Source organism: Coccinella septempunctata, chromosome 7 (assembly GCF_907165205.1).
Source record: "Coccinella septempunctata chromosome 7, icCocSept1.1, whole genome shotgun sequence".
NCBI lineage: Eukaryota > Metazoa > Arthropoda > Insecta > Coleoptera > Coccinellidae > Coccinella > Coccinella septempunctata.
The window spans coordinates 27,497,075-27,509,183 of record NC_058195.1 but is presented as its reverse complement, the minus strand read 5'-3'; the positions used below and the strand labels follow the sequence as shown (position 1 = coordinate 27,509,183).

Sequence of the window (12,109 nt, the reverse complement as noted above, 5' to 3'; positions counted from 1 at the left end):
CATATCAAGCAAATTATCGGTTGCTCTAGTTCTGCCGCTCTTGAAAGTGTACCAAGAAAGAGACATAAGAGATATAAATGATTTCCTCTGTGATATCGTTCCAAATTTGATGTGTGAAAAACTTAAATCTAAGTAGCCTGAAATATACGCATCATGCAAGATATCTTTTCCTTACCACTATGAAACCAAGGTTATGGATCCCGATTTCTGGCCAGAAGGCATAAAAATCGATTTCAAGCGAATAACCAGTAATAACCGCGGTTATTAGCGGTTATGCCCTTGGTTATAGCCCTTGGTTATATCCCGAATAACCAACAATCTTCGCTTGAATACAGTTTGGTTATTTCTGTGGTTATAAGGTCCAACAATAGATGAATAACTTGAATTTATGGCAAAACAACATAATCGACGTCTCTGCACTGCACTCTCTCTTATTTGTGTTCTGTGCTGGCCACGATTTATTTATTGTTATTATTTTGTTGTAGTTTATCTACCAGCGTAGATAAACTGGGAGTGCATATTTATTTCAGATTTCCCATCAATAGATCAATCTTTAATTTACAGTGAAATCAGTGAATCATGTCAAGTGTAAAAGATCTAGTTGCATCTATTGTCCTTGCTAGTGAATTTATATTCGAATCTGATTTTCATTTCTATATTTATAATTCGCAGATGAATTTCGAAACAATATCCAATTTGATAATGTTTATGATGACAAAATTTCATTCCATGAAACCAAAAATGTTTCAAGTTGAAACATGGGTTGAAAGGTATGAAGAGCATATGTTTTTCAGAATGTTCCGGTTGTCGAAGAAAAGTTTCCACCTTCTCACTGAAGTTGATTGGGAAGGCGGATACTAAAAAAATTTTCTCCAAAAAATATAGAGGACACTATTTATTGGACCTCAAATCACAATTGCTGATGACATTGTGGTATTTGGCTACTGGGGATACTTTATTATCAATAGGGGACAGATTTAATGTATCACCTACCACAGTGATGAACGTGAATAAGAAAATCATATATTTCTTTTTGCAACTAAAAAAAAAATATATTATTTTTCCTACCCATGAAGAGCTTCACACTGTAGCACAAAGCTTCCCTCATTACCCAGGTGAGTAAATCGAAATTTTTCATTGTTCAACAATAATGCTTGCATAATTATAATTGAAACTCGATTTTGTTTTTTTCACACTTAAGGAGCAGTTGGAGCAATAGATGGGACCCATATATTTGCTAAGGTGGAGAAGGCTCAGCAAGATAGCTTTATCGATAGATATAGAAAGCATTCAATAAATCTGATGGCTATATTTCTGTTAACGCATGAAGAGACCACTTACAGACTATTCATAGCTTCAGACGCCCCAGTTTGTTTCAACTGTAAAGAAACCGGACATATCGCCACTGTCTGCCCAAGAAAAACAACATCCCATCCGCAAATGGAACCAACCACATCCAATGAGAGCCCCAAAAATATTACACAAACAGATGATGTTGCAGCACAAATCATACCAAACGCAGAAAATACCAACCAAACAAACCACAAAAAACGCCGCGCCTCCACCAGCTCTCCAAGTTCACCCAATCAAGAGGATGCCATAGACCCAATGGAATTTACAAGCAAAACAGATGATAAATTCACAGTACAGCTACTCAACCCTGGAAATCAAACCGAAATTTTCATAGAACCAAACTCGAGTACAATCAAACCCAATAAAAATAAGAAACCTAAGAAAACAACTACACCACAAAAACCGTTAAACCTTGGAGAAATTGAATCTATATTCCTGAGAGACCCGACACAATTTGCGTTGAATTTCGAAGATATCAGACAATTCTTGGAACTTTGCATAGAAAATAAAAATCCCCTAGACAATGCTAGGAAAATAACTGAAGACATAGACGCGTTAATTCACACCATAGAAGAAATTCATCCCCTGTTCCGTTTTCTAATGCGAGATCAAAGTATCAAGAGTACAGTTGCTATAGATATAATAAAAAAAAGATAGATGACAAGACATTTTGTCTAGAGCAGTAAAAATTGTAGAGCTTCGAAGAATAAACGTTCTGCTTATAAAATTGAAATAGTCTTTATTACTTGAAACTGTATATTTTTTGGCGACCGTGACAGGACTTCATTCAAGACATCTTTCAAGTAAGAATTATGGATAGGGCTAAGAAAGCAAGAACAGTTCACCGAAGAATCTTCACAAAGATCTACAATAATATTGAAAGCCGGATTTCCAATGGGAATTTTGATAATGATGAAGTAAAAGCGGCTTTTCAAGTTCTGGCGAGTAAATATGAAGAGATCAGGACCTTAGACAAGGAGGTGTTTAACTTCATGATAGAAGAAAATATGAGTGACACCGATATTGAAACAGACTGTGATAGTGTGGCAGAATATTCATTGAAATTCAATGTTATAAAAGAAAGATTTTCATCTTCCACAGAAAAGGTTCGCGATGTATCATCCTCAGAAGGTGAATTTTGTACGCTTCCACAGATAGAGTTGAAAAAGTTTGGTGGTGATATTCGAGATTGGCTGCATTTTTGGGGATTATTTAAGAAACTGGATGAAGATCCCACCATGGACAATGAGGAGAAATTTCAGTACCTAATTCTATCGACAATACCTAGGTCAAGAGCAAGAACTGTCGTGGAGAGTTTTCCACCCACCTTCGAGAATTATCCTAAGGCAATTGAGGCTCTGAAGTCCCGGTTCGGAAGAGAAGAACTCCTTATTGAATTATATATAAGAGATTTGATAGGATTACTAACATCAAACACAAAGTCCCTGTCAATGTTATATGACAAGTTGGAATGTCAGTTGAGAGCTCTTGAATCACTGGGAATTACATCAGATAAATGTTCAGCCATGTTATTTCCATTGGTAGAATCCTGTCTTCCTGAGGAGCTCTTGCGGATATGGCAGCGTTCGTATTCGGCAGATACAGCGGCAGCGAAATCTCAAGACAAAGTGAAGAAAGTTATGGATTTTATAAGGAATTAAGTTGAGAATGAAGAGAAAGTTTCAATGGCGAAGTCAGGAGTAGGATCTGCCAGGGCGAAGGAACAGAAGAAGATGATGACGACGGAAAACAACAAAGCAACTCCATATACAGCTTCTGAACTCGTGACCACAAATAACGAAGTTGTTTCTTGTATTTTTTGCGGACGTTCAGAGCATAAGAGTTTTGAATGTTCGAATTCACAAGGTATTTCTCTTTCTGATAAAAAACAGCTCATTTTAAAAAAGGGATACTGTTTCATATGTCTCAGACGTGGTCATACCGCCAAGAAATGTAAAGTTCACATGAGATGTGAAAAATGTCGAAAAAGACATTACTTGGTGATGTGTCCGATGACAGACGTTAATTCAAAACTTCCAACGAACGAGTCTAGTGCTTGTAAAGAAAATTCAGTTACTAGTCTCACTCGAACAACGAGAGTTTTTTTACAAACACTCGTAGTTATTCTCAGAGGAAGTAATGGGTTTGAACGCCGAGGCAGAGTTTTAATTGATACAGGTTCTCAAAGATCTTATGTCTTGAAACGTACAGCGAAAGAATTAGGATTACCAGTTCAGTGTGAGGAAACAATTATTCTCTGTTTATTTGGGGGTTTGAATACAGGTGAAAGCAGTCACAATTCATATCAAATATTTTTGTGCGACTTGGATAGAAAATATTTTTGCAATTTCCTTACTTTAGACCAGGAGAGAATTTGTGGTAGAATCGGTTCCGTTTGTCAAAGTTCTTTAGTAGAAACTTTATTGAATAATGATGTGATCACTCTAAGTAGAAATTTTAATATTTGCAGATGATGCTGGTAAATTATTGACAGGTAAAATTATTCAGTTACCTTCAAGCATTACAGCAGTTGAGACGTTTTTGGGTTGGACTCTGATGGGAAAAAATAATGTTTCAAATTTCGATCAAACTTCAACTGGTAATGTTATGTATAATACTTCAATGCTTGTAGATGATTTGAAAATCAAGGATTTATGGGATTTGGATATTTTAGGTATTAGGGATCCAGTTGAATCAAAATCTAGAGAAGAGATGGAGCAAGCAGCATTGAGGTATTTTAAAGAAACTGTAGCAGTTGAATCTGATGGTAGATATGTTGTTACTCTTCCATGGATCGAAGGACATCCACCGCTTCCATCAAATTACAAATTGGCTGTTCGTAGACTCAATTTTACAATTAGTAAGCTGATGAAAGATGGGTATTACTCAAAGTATGAAGATGTGTTCAAAGATTGGTTGTCTGAAGGTATCATTGAAAAAGTTTTCCAGGCGGAGACGGGTATTAGTGGTCATTATTTACCTCACAGGCCAGTATTGAAGATGAATAGTACTACTCAAGTTTGACCAGTTTTTGATGCTTCTGCGCATGAGAAACACAGTCCTTCTTTGAATAGTTGTTTGGAAAAGGGCATGAATTTAATTGAGCAGATTCCTTCAATTTTATTCCGATTCAGATTTAGAAGATACGGTGTTGTTGCTGATATTAAAAAAGCATTTCTTCAGATAAGTTTGAGTGAGTCTGACCGGGATTATTTAAGATTTTTGTGGTAGGAACCTGATGGTAACTTATGTGTGTTCAGCCATCGTGTAGTGTTTGGAGTAATAAGTAGCCCATTTCTTTTAGGTGCTGTAATTCAATACCATTTACAGAAAGAATTGGAAAATTCTTTGAGAGACAAGTGTTCCTTTTCATGTTATGTTACAGAAAAACTCATGAATAGTTTCTACGTTGATAACTGTGTAACCAGTGTAGATAGTGAGGAGGAACTTTTGAATTTCATTACGAAAGCTGAGGATATAATGAGTAAAGCTAAATTTGATTTGCGAGGGTGGGAGCATAATAGTTCTTTTTACCCATCTGATAGAATCGACAGTACTACTGTTACGTCGCGTAGTCAAGATACTTCTTTTTCAAATAATTTGAGTTGCTAGGGGGTTTTTCTAGGAGAGCGGGCTATGATAGTTATTTTAGACAGATTGTAAAAATAAAAATAAAGAGACATACGTCGATTAGAAATTCAAACATTCCTTGTATTTAACATTGATTCAGATTTGTTTCTTGTATTTAACATTGGTCCTTCGAGCTTTAAGAATAGTCCTATGGAAGACAGTAAACAGGACAAGATTGAGACGAAATTGAACCATGGAAGGAAACGACGGGAAAACGCCGGCACGCGTTCTCTTGATCCCAATTATGAGTGGCCAACGAGTTTTGGAAGAATGAATGCGCTTGCGAAGGATAATGATGTTAGAGAAACCCTTGAGAAAGACATCATGACATCCCACCAGACAGCAAGTTCCGTTCATACAACGAAATCGAAACACTCAAATTCCAGAAGTGATATCCAAAGGAAGAAACTTGCCTTTGAAACGGAAAAACAAAAAATGGAAATAGAAAATAGAATGATGGAAATGGAAATGCAAATGCAAATGAAGAAAGAAAAAATGAAGTTGAAGTTAATCGAGATGGAGAGTGCAGTGAAAGAAGCTGAAATCATAGAAATGGAAGATACAGGTTCAGAATTAACTTCAGCAGCGACAAAATCGACGAATCGAGGCAGGTTGAATGCAAATATTTTTATTCTGAAAATATAATTCGTAATCCTGTTGAAGAACGTCACTCTTCAAAATACCCTCCAGTGTCTACAACTATACACAATCAGGAGTTAGACAAAAATCAGATTGTTTCGGACTGGGTCAATGCTATAAATCCCAGTCAAATTGATGATTACCCGAACCCTGTTATTCAAAATAAGGTTGAATCAGATGTTGATAAACTATGCAAAGCCTTGAGTGAAGTTTTGAGAACTGTCAATCCAGCGCCCACAAAAGTGAAACCTGATGCCTTTTTTGCACGACAATCTATAGAAAGAGAATGTCCAATATTTGATGGAAAATCAGAAGACTGGCCGATATTCATCTCTCATTTCAGGAAAATATCCACAATGTGCGACTATACAAAGGAAGAGTCAATGATGAATTTACAAAAATGTCTGAGGGGAGAAGCAAAACAAGCCGTTGCTGGTATGATGATCAGTCCTGAAAACATTGAGCAAGTAATTAAGACTCTTGAAATGAGATTGGTAGACCGGACCAAATTATTGATACAATTCTGGATAAATTGAAAACCTTCTATCCAATTCGTGAAAATGATATGGAAAAAATCATACAATTCGCAAGTTATGTGAACTCATTAGTCAGCACGATAAAATCATTAAATTATGATGCCCATCTGCAGAATCCCAGTGTTTTAAAAATGATGTTACGGAAATTACCTGATATGTTGAAACTTCGTTGGGGCGAGGAAATTTTGAAGAAAAATGGTGACGTTAATCTTGAAGATTTTGCCTTATGGTTAATGCAAATAGCCAATGCTGCATGTTTTGTTACAACGCCCAGAACGTCATATGACTCAAAAAATACATCGAGATCACAAAATTTTTATAATAAGAAGATCGAGAAGACTTTGATGATATCTACATCACGAAACTCAATGAATTGTGGGTACTGCAGCAGTAACGGACACACAACAAATAAATGTGAAAACATTGTAGCTGACGATATTGAAACCAGGTGGAAAACTGTAACGAAGAATAAATTATGCTTTTCCTGTCTCAGAAACAATCATCAGGCAGTAAAATGTCGGCTGAAGAAAATTTGTGGCGTCAATGGTTGTAAACGTTTCCATCATCGATACTTACATAAAGATACCACTAAGATTCCAAACGAAGAAACTCAAGAAAATGCAAGTCCTGTGAACTCTTATGAACCACTCTTTACTACCAGAGATGGTGGGAGTGTTCTGCTTAGAATGATAAATGTCAAAATTTTTGGTAATGGCAGAATAATACATACAGTCGCCTTGTGTGATGAAGCATCTTCTGTTAGCCTAATAGACCATTCACTTCTTGAAGATCTCAATATTCATGGGGAAGTCCAACCGTTATGTGTTCAATGGACCAACCAGATGACAGCACGACACGAAGATTCGATTTGTGTTAATTTGAAAATTTCAGGAAACTATGAAGAAGCCAAAACATTTACAATGAAAAACGTCCGCTCAGTAAAAAATTTGTCGCTACCAAAACAACATGTCTCAGCTTCAGAATGGCAAAAATTGTCATTCTTGAATGGAATACCGCTAGAGGACATATGTGAACAGCCAATGATTCTTATAGGGCAGGATAACATAAGACTTACTCTTCCTAGACGGATCATCCAAGGTCCTGAACATCTACCAATAGCAACCAAGACTCACCTCGGCTGGATCCTTCATGGGAATACTTCCGGCAGGACAGAAGAAAAATATATTTTTCATATATGCGACAATAATCTTTCCGACGAAAAATTTCATGTATGCGACAATCCTTATTCAGACGAAATGCTTCATAAGTTAGTGAAAGAATCATTCACGTTGGATGCCTTCGGTGTTTCGGCTTCAGCACAAACAAAAAGAGATAAAGAAAATGATAGAGCTGTTGATGTAATGAAACGCACCATAAATCGAATCGGGCAAAGATTCGAAATAGGACTACTTTGGAAAGAAGATGATATGAAATTACCAGAAAGTAAATCAGTCGCCTATCGAAGACTATTATGCGTCGAAAAACAGATGCTGAAAGATGATATCTTCAAAAAGAAATATTGTGATAACATCCAGAAATACATAGATAAAGGATATGCACGCAAACTGACCGGAGAAGAAGCGAAGAAAGAAGGAGCAAGAACTTGGTACCTTCCTCATTTTGGTGTAATCAACCCACATAAACCCCAGAAACTCCGACTTGTATTTGACGCTGCAGCTAAATCTCATGGAATATCTTTGAACAGTAATCTTCTTGCTGGTCCCGATTACCTTCAATCTCTAGTGGCAGTTTTGATAAGATTCAGGGAAAGAAAAGTTGCATTTTCTAGTGACATTCGAGAAATGTTTCATCAAGTCAGAATAACAGAAATAGACCAAGATTCTCAACGGTTTTTGTGGAGAAACGGTGAAACAAATCGACATTGTGATGTATATCAGATGCAGGTCATGACATTTGGTGCTACGTGCTCCCCACTTGTGCCCAATATGTAAAAAATTGCAATGCTCGTCAAGTTGGAACATCGGAGAGAGTAATAGAAGCAATAACCAGACGTCACTATGTTGATGATTATTTGGACTGTGTTGATTCTCCTCTAGAAGCATACAATCTTATAACAGAAGTAAGCAGAACACAATCTGAAGCGGGTTTCGAATTGGTGAATTGGACTACCAATTCAAAAGAACTGATGAAAATGATGTCCTTCGATGAAAATCTAAATAAAGATCTGAACCTTGATATGGAGATGTCTCTGCAAAGAGTTCTAGGACTGTCATGGAGCTCAGCTGAAGATAAACTCGTTTTCAAGTTGAATTTCCATCCTGAACAGAATCGAGAGAGACCTACGAAACGACATGTGCTGAGAATAATAATGTCTGTTTTTGATCCACTCGGTTTTCTTGTGAACTTCATTATTCGAGGCAGGATTTTGGTCCAAGATATTTGGCGAAGTGGCATTGGATGGGATGACTTCATAGATGATGACATATATAAAACATGGTTATTATGGCTAGCAGATCTACAAAAAGTGATCAGTTTAAAAATTCCGCGGTGTTATTCCCTTAAAATTCCTGTAGCTGAAAGTATCGAATTGCATGTCTTTTGTGATAGCAGCAAAAAAGCGTTTGCAGCTGTTGCATATTTGCGAATAATACATGCTTGCGGCATAGACATTTCATTTGTATTTGCCAAAGCCAGGGTTTCTCCAACCAAACCCATATCTATTCCTAGGCTAGAATTACAAGCAGCAGTAATGGGAACCAGAATAGCGAAGACACTCAAGAACGAACTTGATATTAAAATTAATCAAACATATTTTTGGACAGACTCGTCTACAGTGCTCTATTGGATTTGTAGCGATGGAAGACAGTTGGGACAATTTGAATCGCATAGAGTTGGAGAAATTCAGGAATCGTCCGAGACAAAAGAATGGAATTGGATACCAACGAAACTCAACATTGCCGATCTAGCTACAAGGACATACAATGAAGATGGTAGTAACTCTATAAATTTCGAAAATTGGTTCCTAGGGCCGACGTTCTTACTCCAAAAAGACAAGACAAAATGGCCAACAAAAAATTTTTCTCGGAATCCTTCCAGTGGAAACAAGGAAGAATTTGAAAATTGCGTTTTGACCATCTTTCAAGATCAATCTGCACTACCAGATATAAAAAGATTCTCTAAATGGATCAAATTAATAAGAACCACTGCTAGAGTTTTAAAGTTCATTAAAATACTAAGGAACTCAATATCTTTGGATAGCAGAATCGAAAAAGCGCTGAAACTTGATGACATTCAAGAAGCTGAGGTTTTCTGGATTAGACAGTGCCAAAAAGAAAGTTTCTACGGTGAAATCATGGAAATACAACGAAGACAAAAAACTGAAGGACAAAGTAGACTTCGCAAACTTATGCCCATGATCGATAGTAGAGGTATTCTAGTGATTCAGGGAAGAACTAATTTGGCACCTTTCATGAAAGAATCTGCAAAGCATCCAATAATATTACCAAATAAGCACCCCTTCACACGTCTCCTGATACAGCATTATCATGAAAAATACGGACACCAAGGAATTGAATTAGTTCTCAATGAATTAAGGCAAAATTATTGGATCATAGACGGTCGCTCAGCTGTTAAATCAGTCTTTGCCAGCTGTCAATTTTGTAGAATAAGGAGAGCTAAACCGCAAGTACCGGTGATGGGACAGCTGCCAGTAGAAAGATTAACACCCAGAGTGAAACCCTTTACATTTACTGGAATTGACTACTTCGGACCTCTAACTGTAACAGTTGGTAGAAGACACGAAAAGAGATGGGGAGTTTTATTCACTTGTTTGACGATCCGAGCAGTCCATCTCGAAGTAACCCATTCCCTTTCTACAGACTCAACAATCATGGCGTTGAGAAGGTTCATAGCAAGACGAGGACGACCAAAAACAATTTTTTCGGACAATGGTACAAATCTACATGGAGCTATGGATGAATTAAAAAGAGCTATTAGAAACATTGACCAAAATAAAGTTGAAAACGATATGCAGCTAAAAGAAATCGAATGGAAGAACATTCCACCTGCAGCTCCTCACATGGGGGGAGTATGGGAACGACTTATTCGTTCCGTTAAAAAAACCTTTCATGTCATTTTAGCGACACAAAGGTTAAAAGACGAACTATTGTTGACACTCTTTGCTGAAATTGAGAACATGATCAACACTAGACCAATTACTAAAGTCTCTAATGATCCAGATGACTGGGAAGCTTTGACGCCAAATCATTTCCTCCTTGGAACCTCCAATGGTGATTGTTTTGGAGAAATGGGAAATATAGAATTGAAACGAGAATGGAGGAAAGTACAAAGAATTACAAATGAGTACTGGAAAAGATGGATGAAGGAGTACTTACCAAGACTGACCAAGAGAAATGTATGGTGTAATGATAGTAAACCAATCACGAAGGGAGATATTGTTATAATAATTGAAGATAATGTCTTGAGAAACTCTTGGAAATTAGGCAGAGTTGAAGAAGTTTTTCCTGGTCCAGACGTTCGAATAAGAGTAGCCAACGTCAAAACCAAGAATGGAATTTTAAAACGACCCGTAACAAAATTAGCGAGAGTGATAGAACAGACCTAACTACTGAACTGCGAGGGGAAGAATGTTACGTCGCGTCGTCAAGATACTTCTTTTTCAAATAATTTGAGTTGCTAGGGGGTTTTTCTAGGAGAGCGGGCTATGATAGTTATTTTAGACAGATTGTAAAAATAAAAATAAAGAGACATACGTCGATTAGAAATTCAAACATTCCTTGTATTTAACATTGATTCAGATTTGTTTCTTGTATTTAACAACTACTAATGTACTTGGTTTACTATGGGATAGAGAGGAAGATACATTAGCCATAAATTCCAGTAGCTGGGGCAATCTGAAGTTTGAGAAAATAACTAAAAGAACTATTTTATCGATAGCACATAGAGTATTTGACCCTATTGGTTTTACTTGTCCCGTAACTGTTTACCCCAAATTGTTGTTACAGCTCACATGGAAAGAGAAAATTGGTTGGGATGATGAGTTGGATGGATCGATCAAGAGTGAATTTCTGAAGTGGTTCGAAGGAATATCATATTTGTCTTCAATAAGAATCCCTCGATACTTTTCAGCTTACAAGAATAGCAGATGGTTGAAACTAGAAATTCATACATTTTGTGATGCATCTCAATCTTCTTATGCTGCTGTTTCCTTCTTGCGAATTCAGACGGAATCGGGCGTTTTTGTTCAGTTGCTTCAAGCTAAGTCCAAAGTTGCTCCTTTGAAAAAGATGTCTATACCGCGTTTAGAACTCATTGCGGCTACGATTGGATCGCATCTAGTTAGAAATTATTATGAATCGAATGTTTTCCATGATGCTGAATATTATTCTTGGACAGATTCTTCTACAGTATTGGGTTGGATTAGACAAGACCAACAGTGGGCTATATTCGTTCGAAACAGAGTCGATGAAATTTTGGAAGTTTCTTCGAAGGAACAATGGAGATTTGTTCCAGGGTCTATGAATCCTGCTGACTTACCTTCCAGAGGATGCACAGCTAAAAAATTGTTAGATTCTGCATGGTGGGAGGGACCTGAATGGTTGAGATATTCAGCAAGTTATTGGCCAACAGATAGTTTCTGCTATGACGAGGAGTCAGTAGCACGAGAGAAGAAAAAGTTTACCATTTCTTGCGTTGTTAATAGCCATACTGATGACTGGTATTATAAATATTTTTCAGTATTCCACAAAACAGTCTACATGTTGGGGTGGATTAGACGATTCCTTCATAATTGTAAGTACCCTAACGATAAACATTGTGGATTTTTGTCAGTTGAAGAGATAAAGGATGCAGAATTAGTTATTTTTAGATTGATTCAGCATGATTCATTTAGTACTTTGAATGATTCTATTAAGAGTTTGTTTCCTTTTAAGGATGAATCGGGTGTTTTGAGAATAAGAACTAAGTTGGTA

The 12,109-nt window shown here is 36.9% G+C and overlaps 2 protein-coding genes across 2 annotated transcripts; both read left to right on the top strand.

Moving 5' to 3' along the window:
• Nucleotides 1–2,984: 2,984 nt before the first annotated feature.
• Nucleotides 2,985–4,377, top strand: LOC123317688. The gene is made up of 2 exons (XM_044904297.1): nt 2,985–3,219; nt 4,028–4,377. Exons 1-2 carry the CDS (start codon nt 3,039–3,041, stop codon nt 4,375–4,377), a joined length of 531 nt encoding a protein of 176 aa, XP_044760232.1. The 5' UTR covers nt 2,985–3,038.
• Nucleotides 4,378–5,439: 1,062 nt separating this feature from the next.
• LOC123317687 lies at nt 5,440–10,743 on the top strand. Its single transcript, XM_044904296.1, has 4 exons — nt 5,440–5,590; nt 5,647–6,057; nt 7,212–8,024; nt 8,132–10,743. The coding sequence occupies exons 1-4, from the start codon at nt 5,440–5,442 to the stop codon at nt 10,741–10,743; spliced, it is 3,987 nt and encodes a 1,328-aa protein (XP_044760231.1).
• Nucleotides 10,744–12,109: the final 1,366 nt, after the last annotated feature.

Bases quoted from the DNA above. Each gene is read 5' to 3' on its own strand.
- LOC123317688 (XM_044904297.1), top strand. From the start codon at position 3,039: ATGGCGAAGTCAGGAGTAGGATCTGCCAGGGCGAAGGAACAGAAGAAG. The intron at 3,220-4,027 runs GTATTTCTCTTT...TGGATATTTTAG, and splicing joins TGAATGTTCGAATTCACAAG to GTATTAGGGATCCAGTTGAA.
- LOC123317687 (XM_044904296.1), top strand. From the start codon at position 5,440: ATGGAAATGGAAATGCAAATGCAAATGAAGAAAGAAAAAATGAAGTTG. The intron at 6,058-7,211 runs GTATGATGATCA...TGATTCTTATAG, and splicing joins AGCAAAACAAGCCGTTGCTG to GGCAGGATAACATAAGACTT. The intron at 8,025-8,131 runs GTGAAACAAATC...ATGCTCGTCAAG, and splicing joins ACGGTTTTTGTGGAGAAACG to TTGGAACATCGGAGAGAGTA.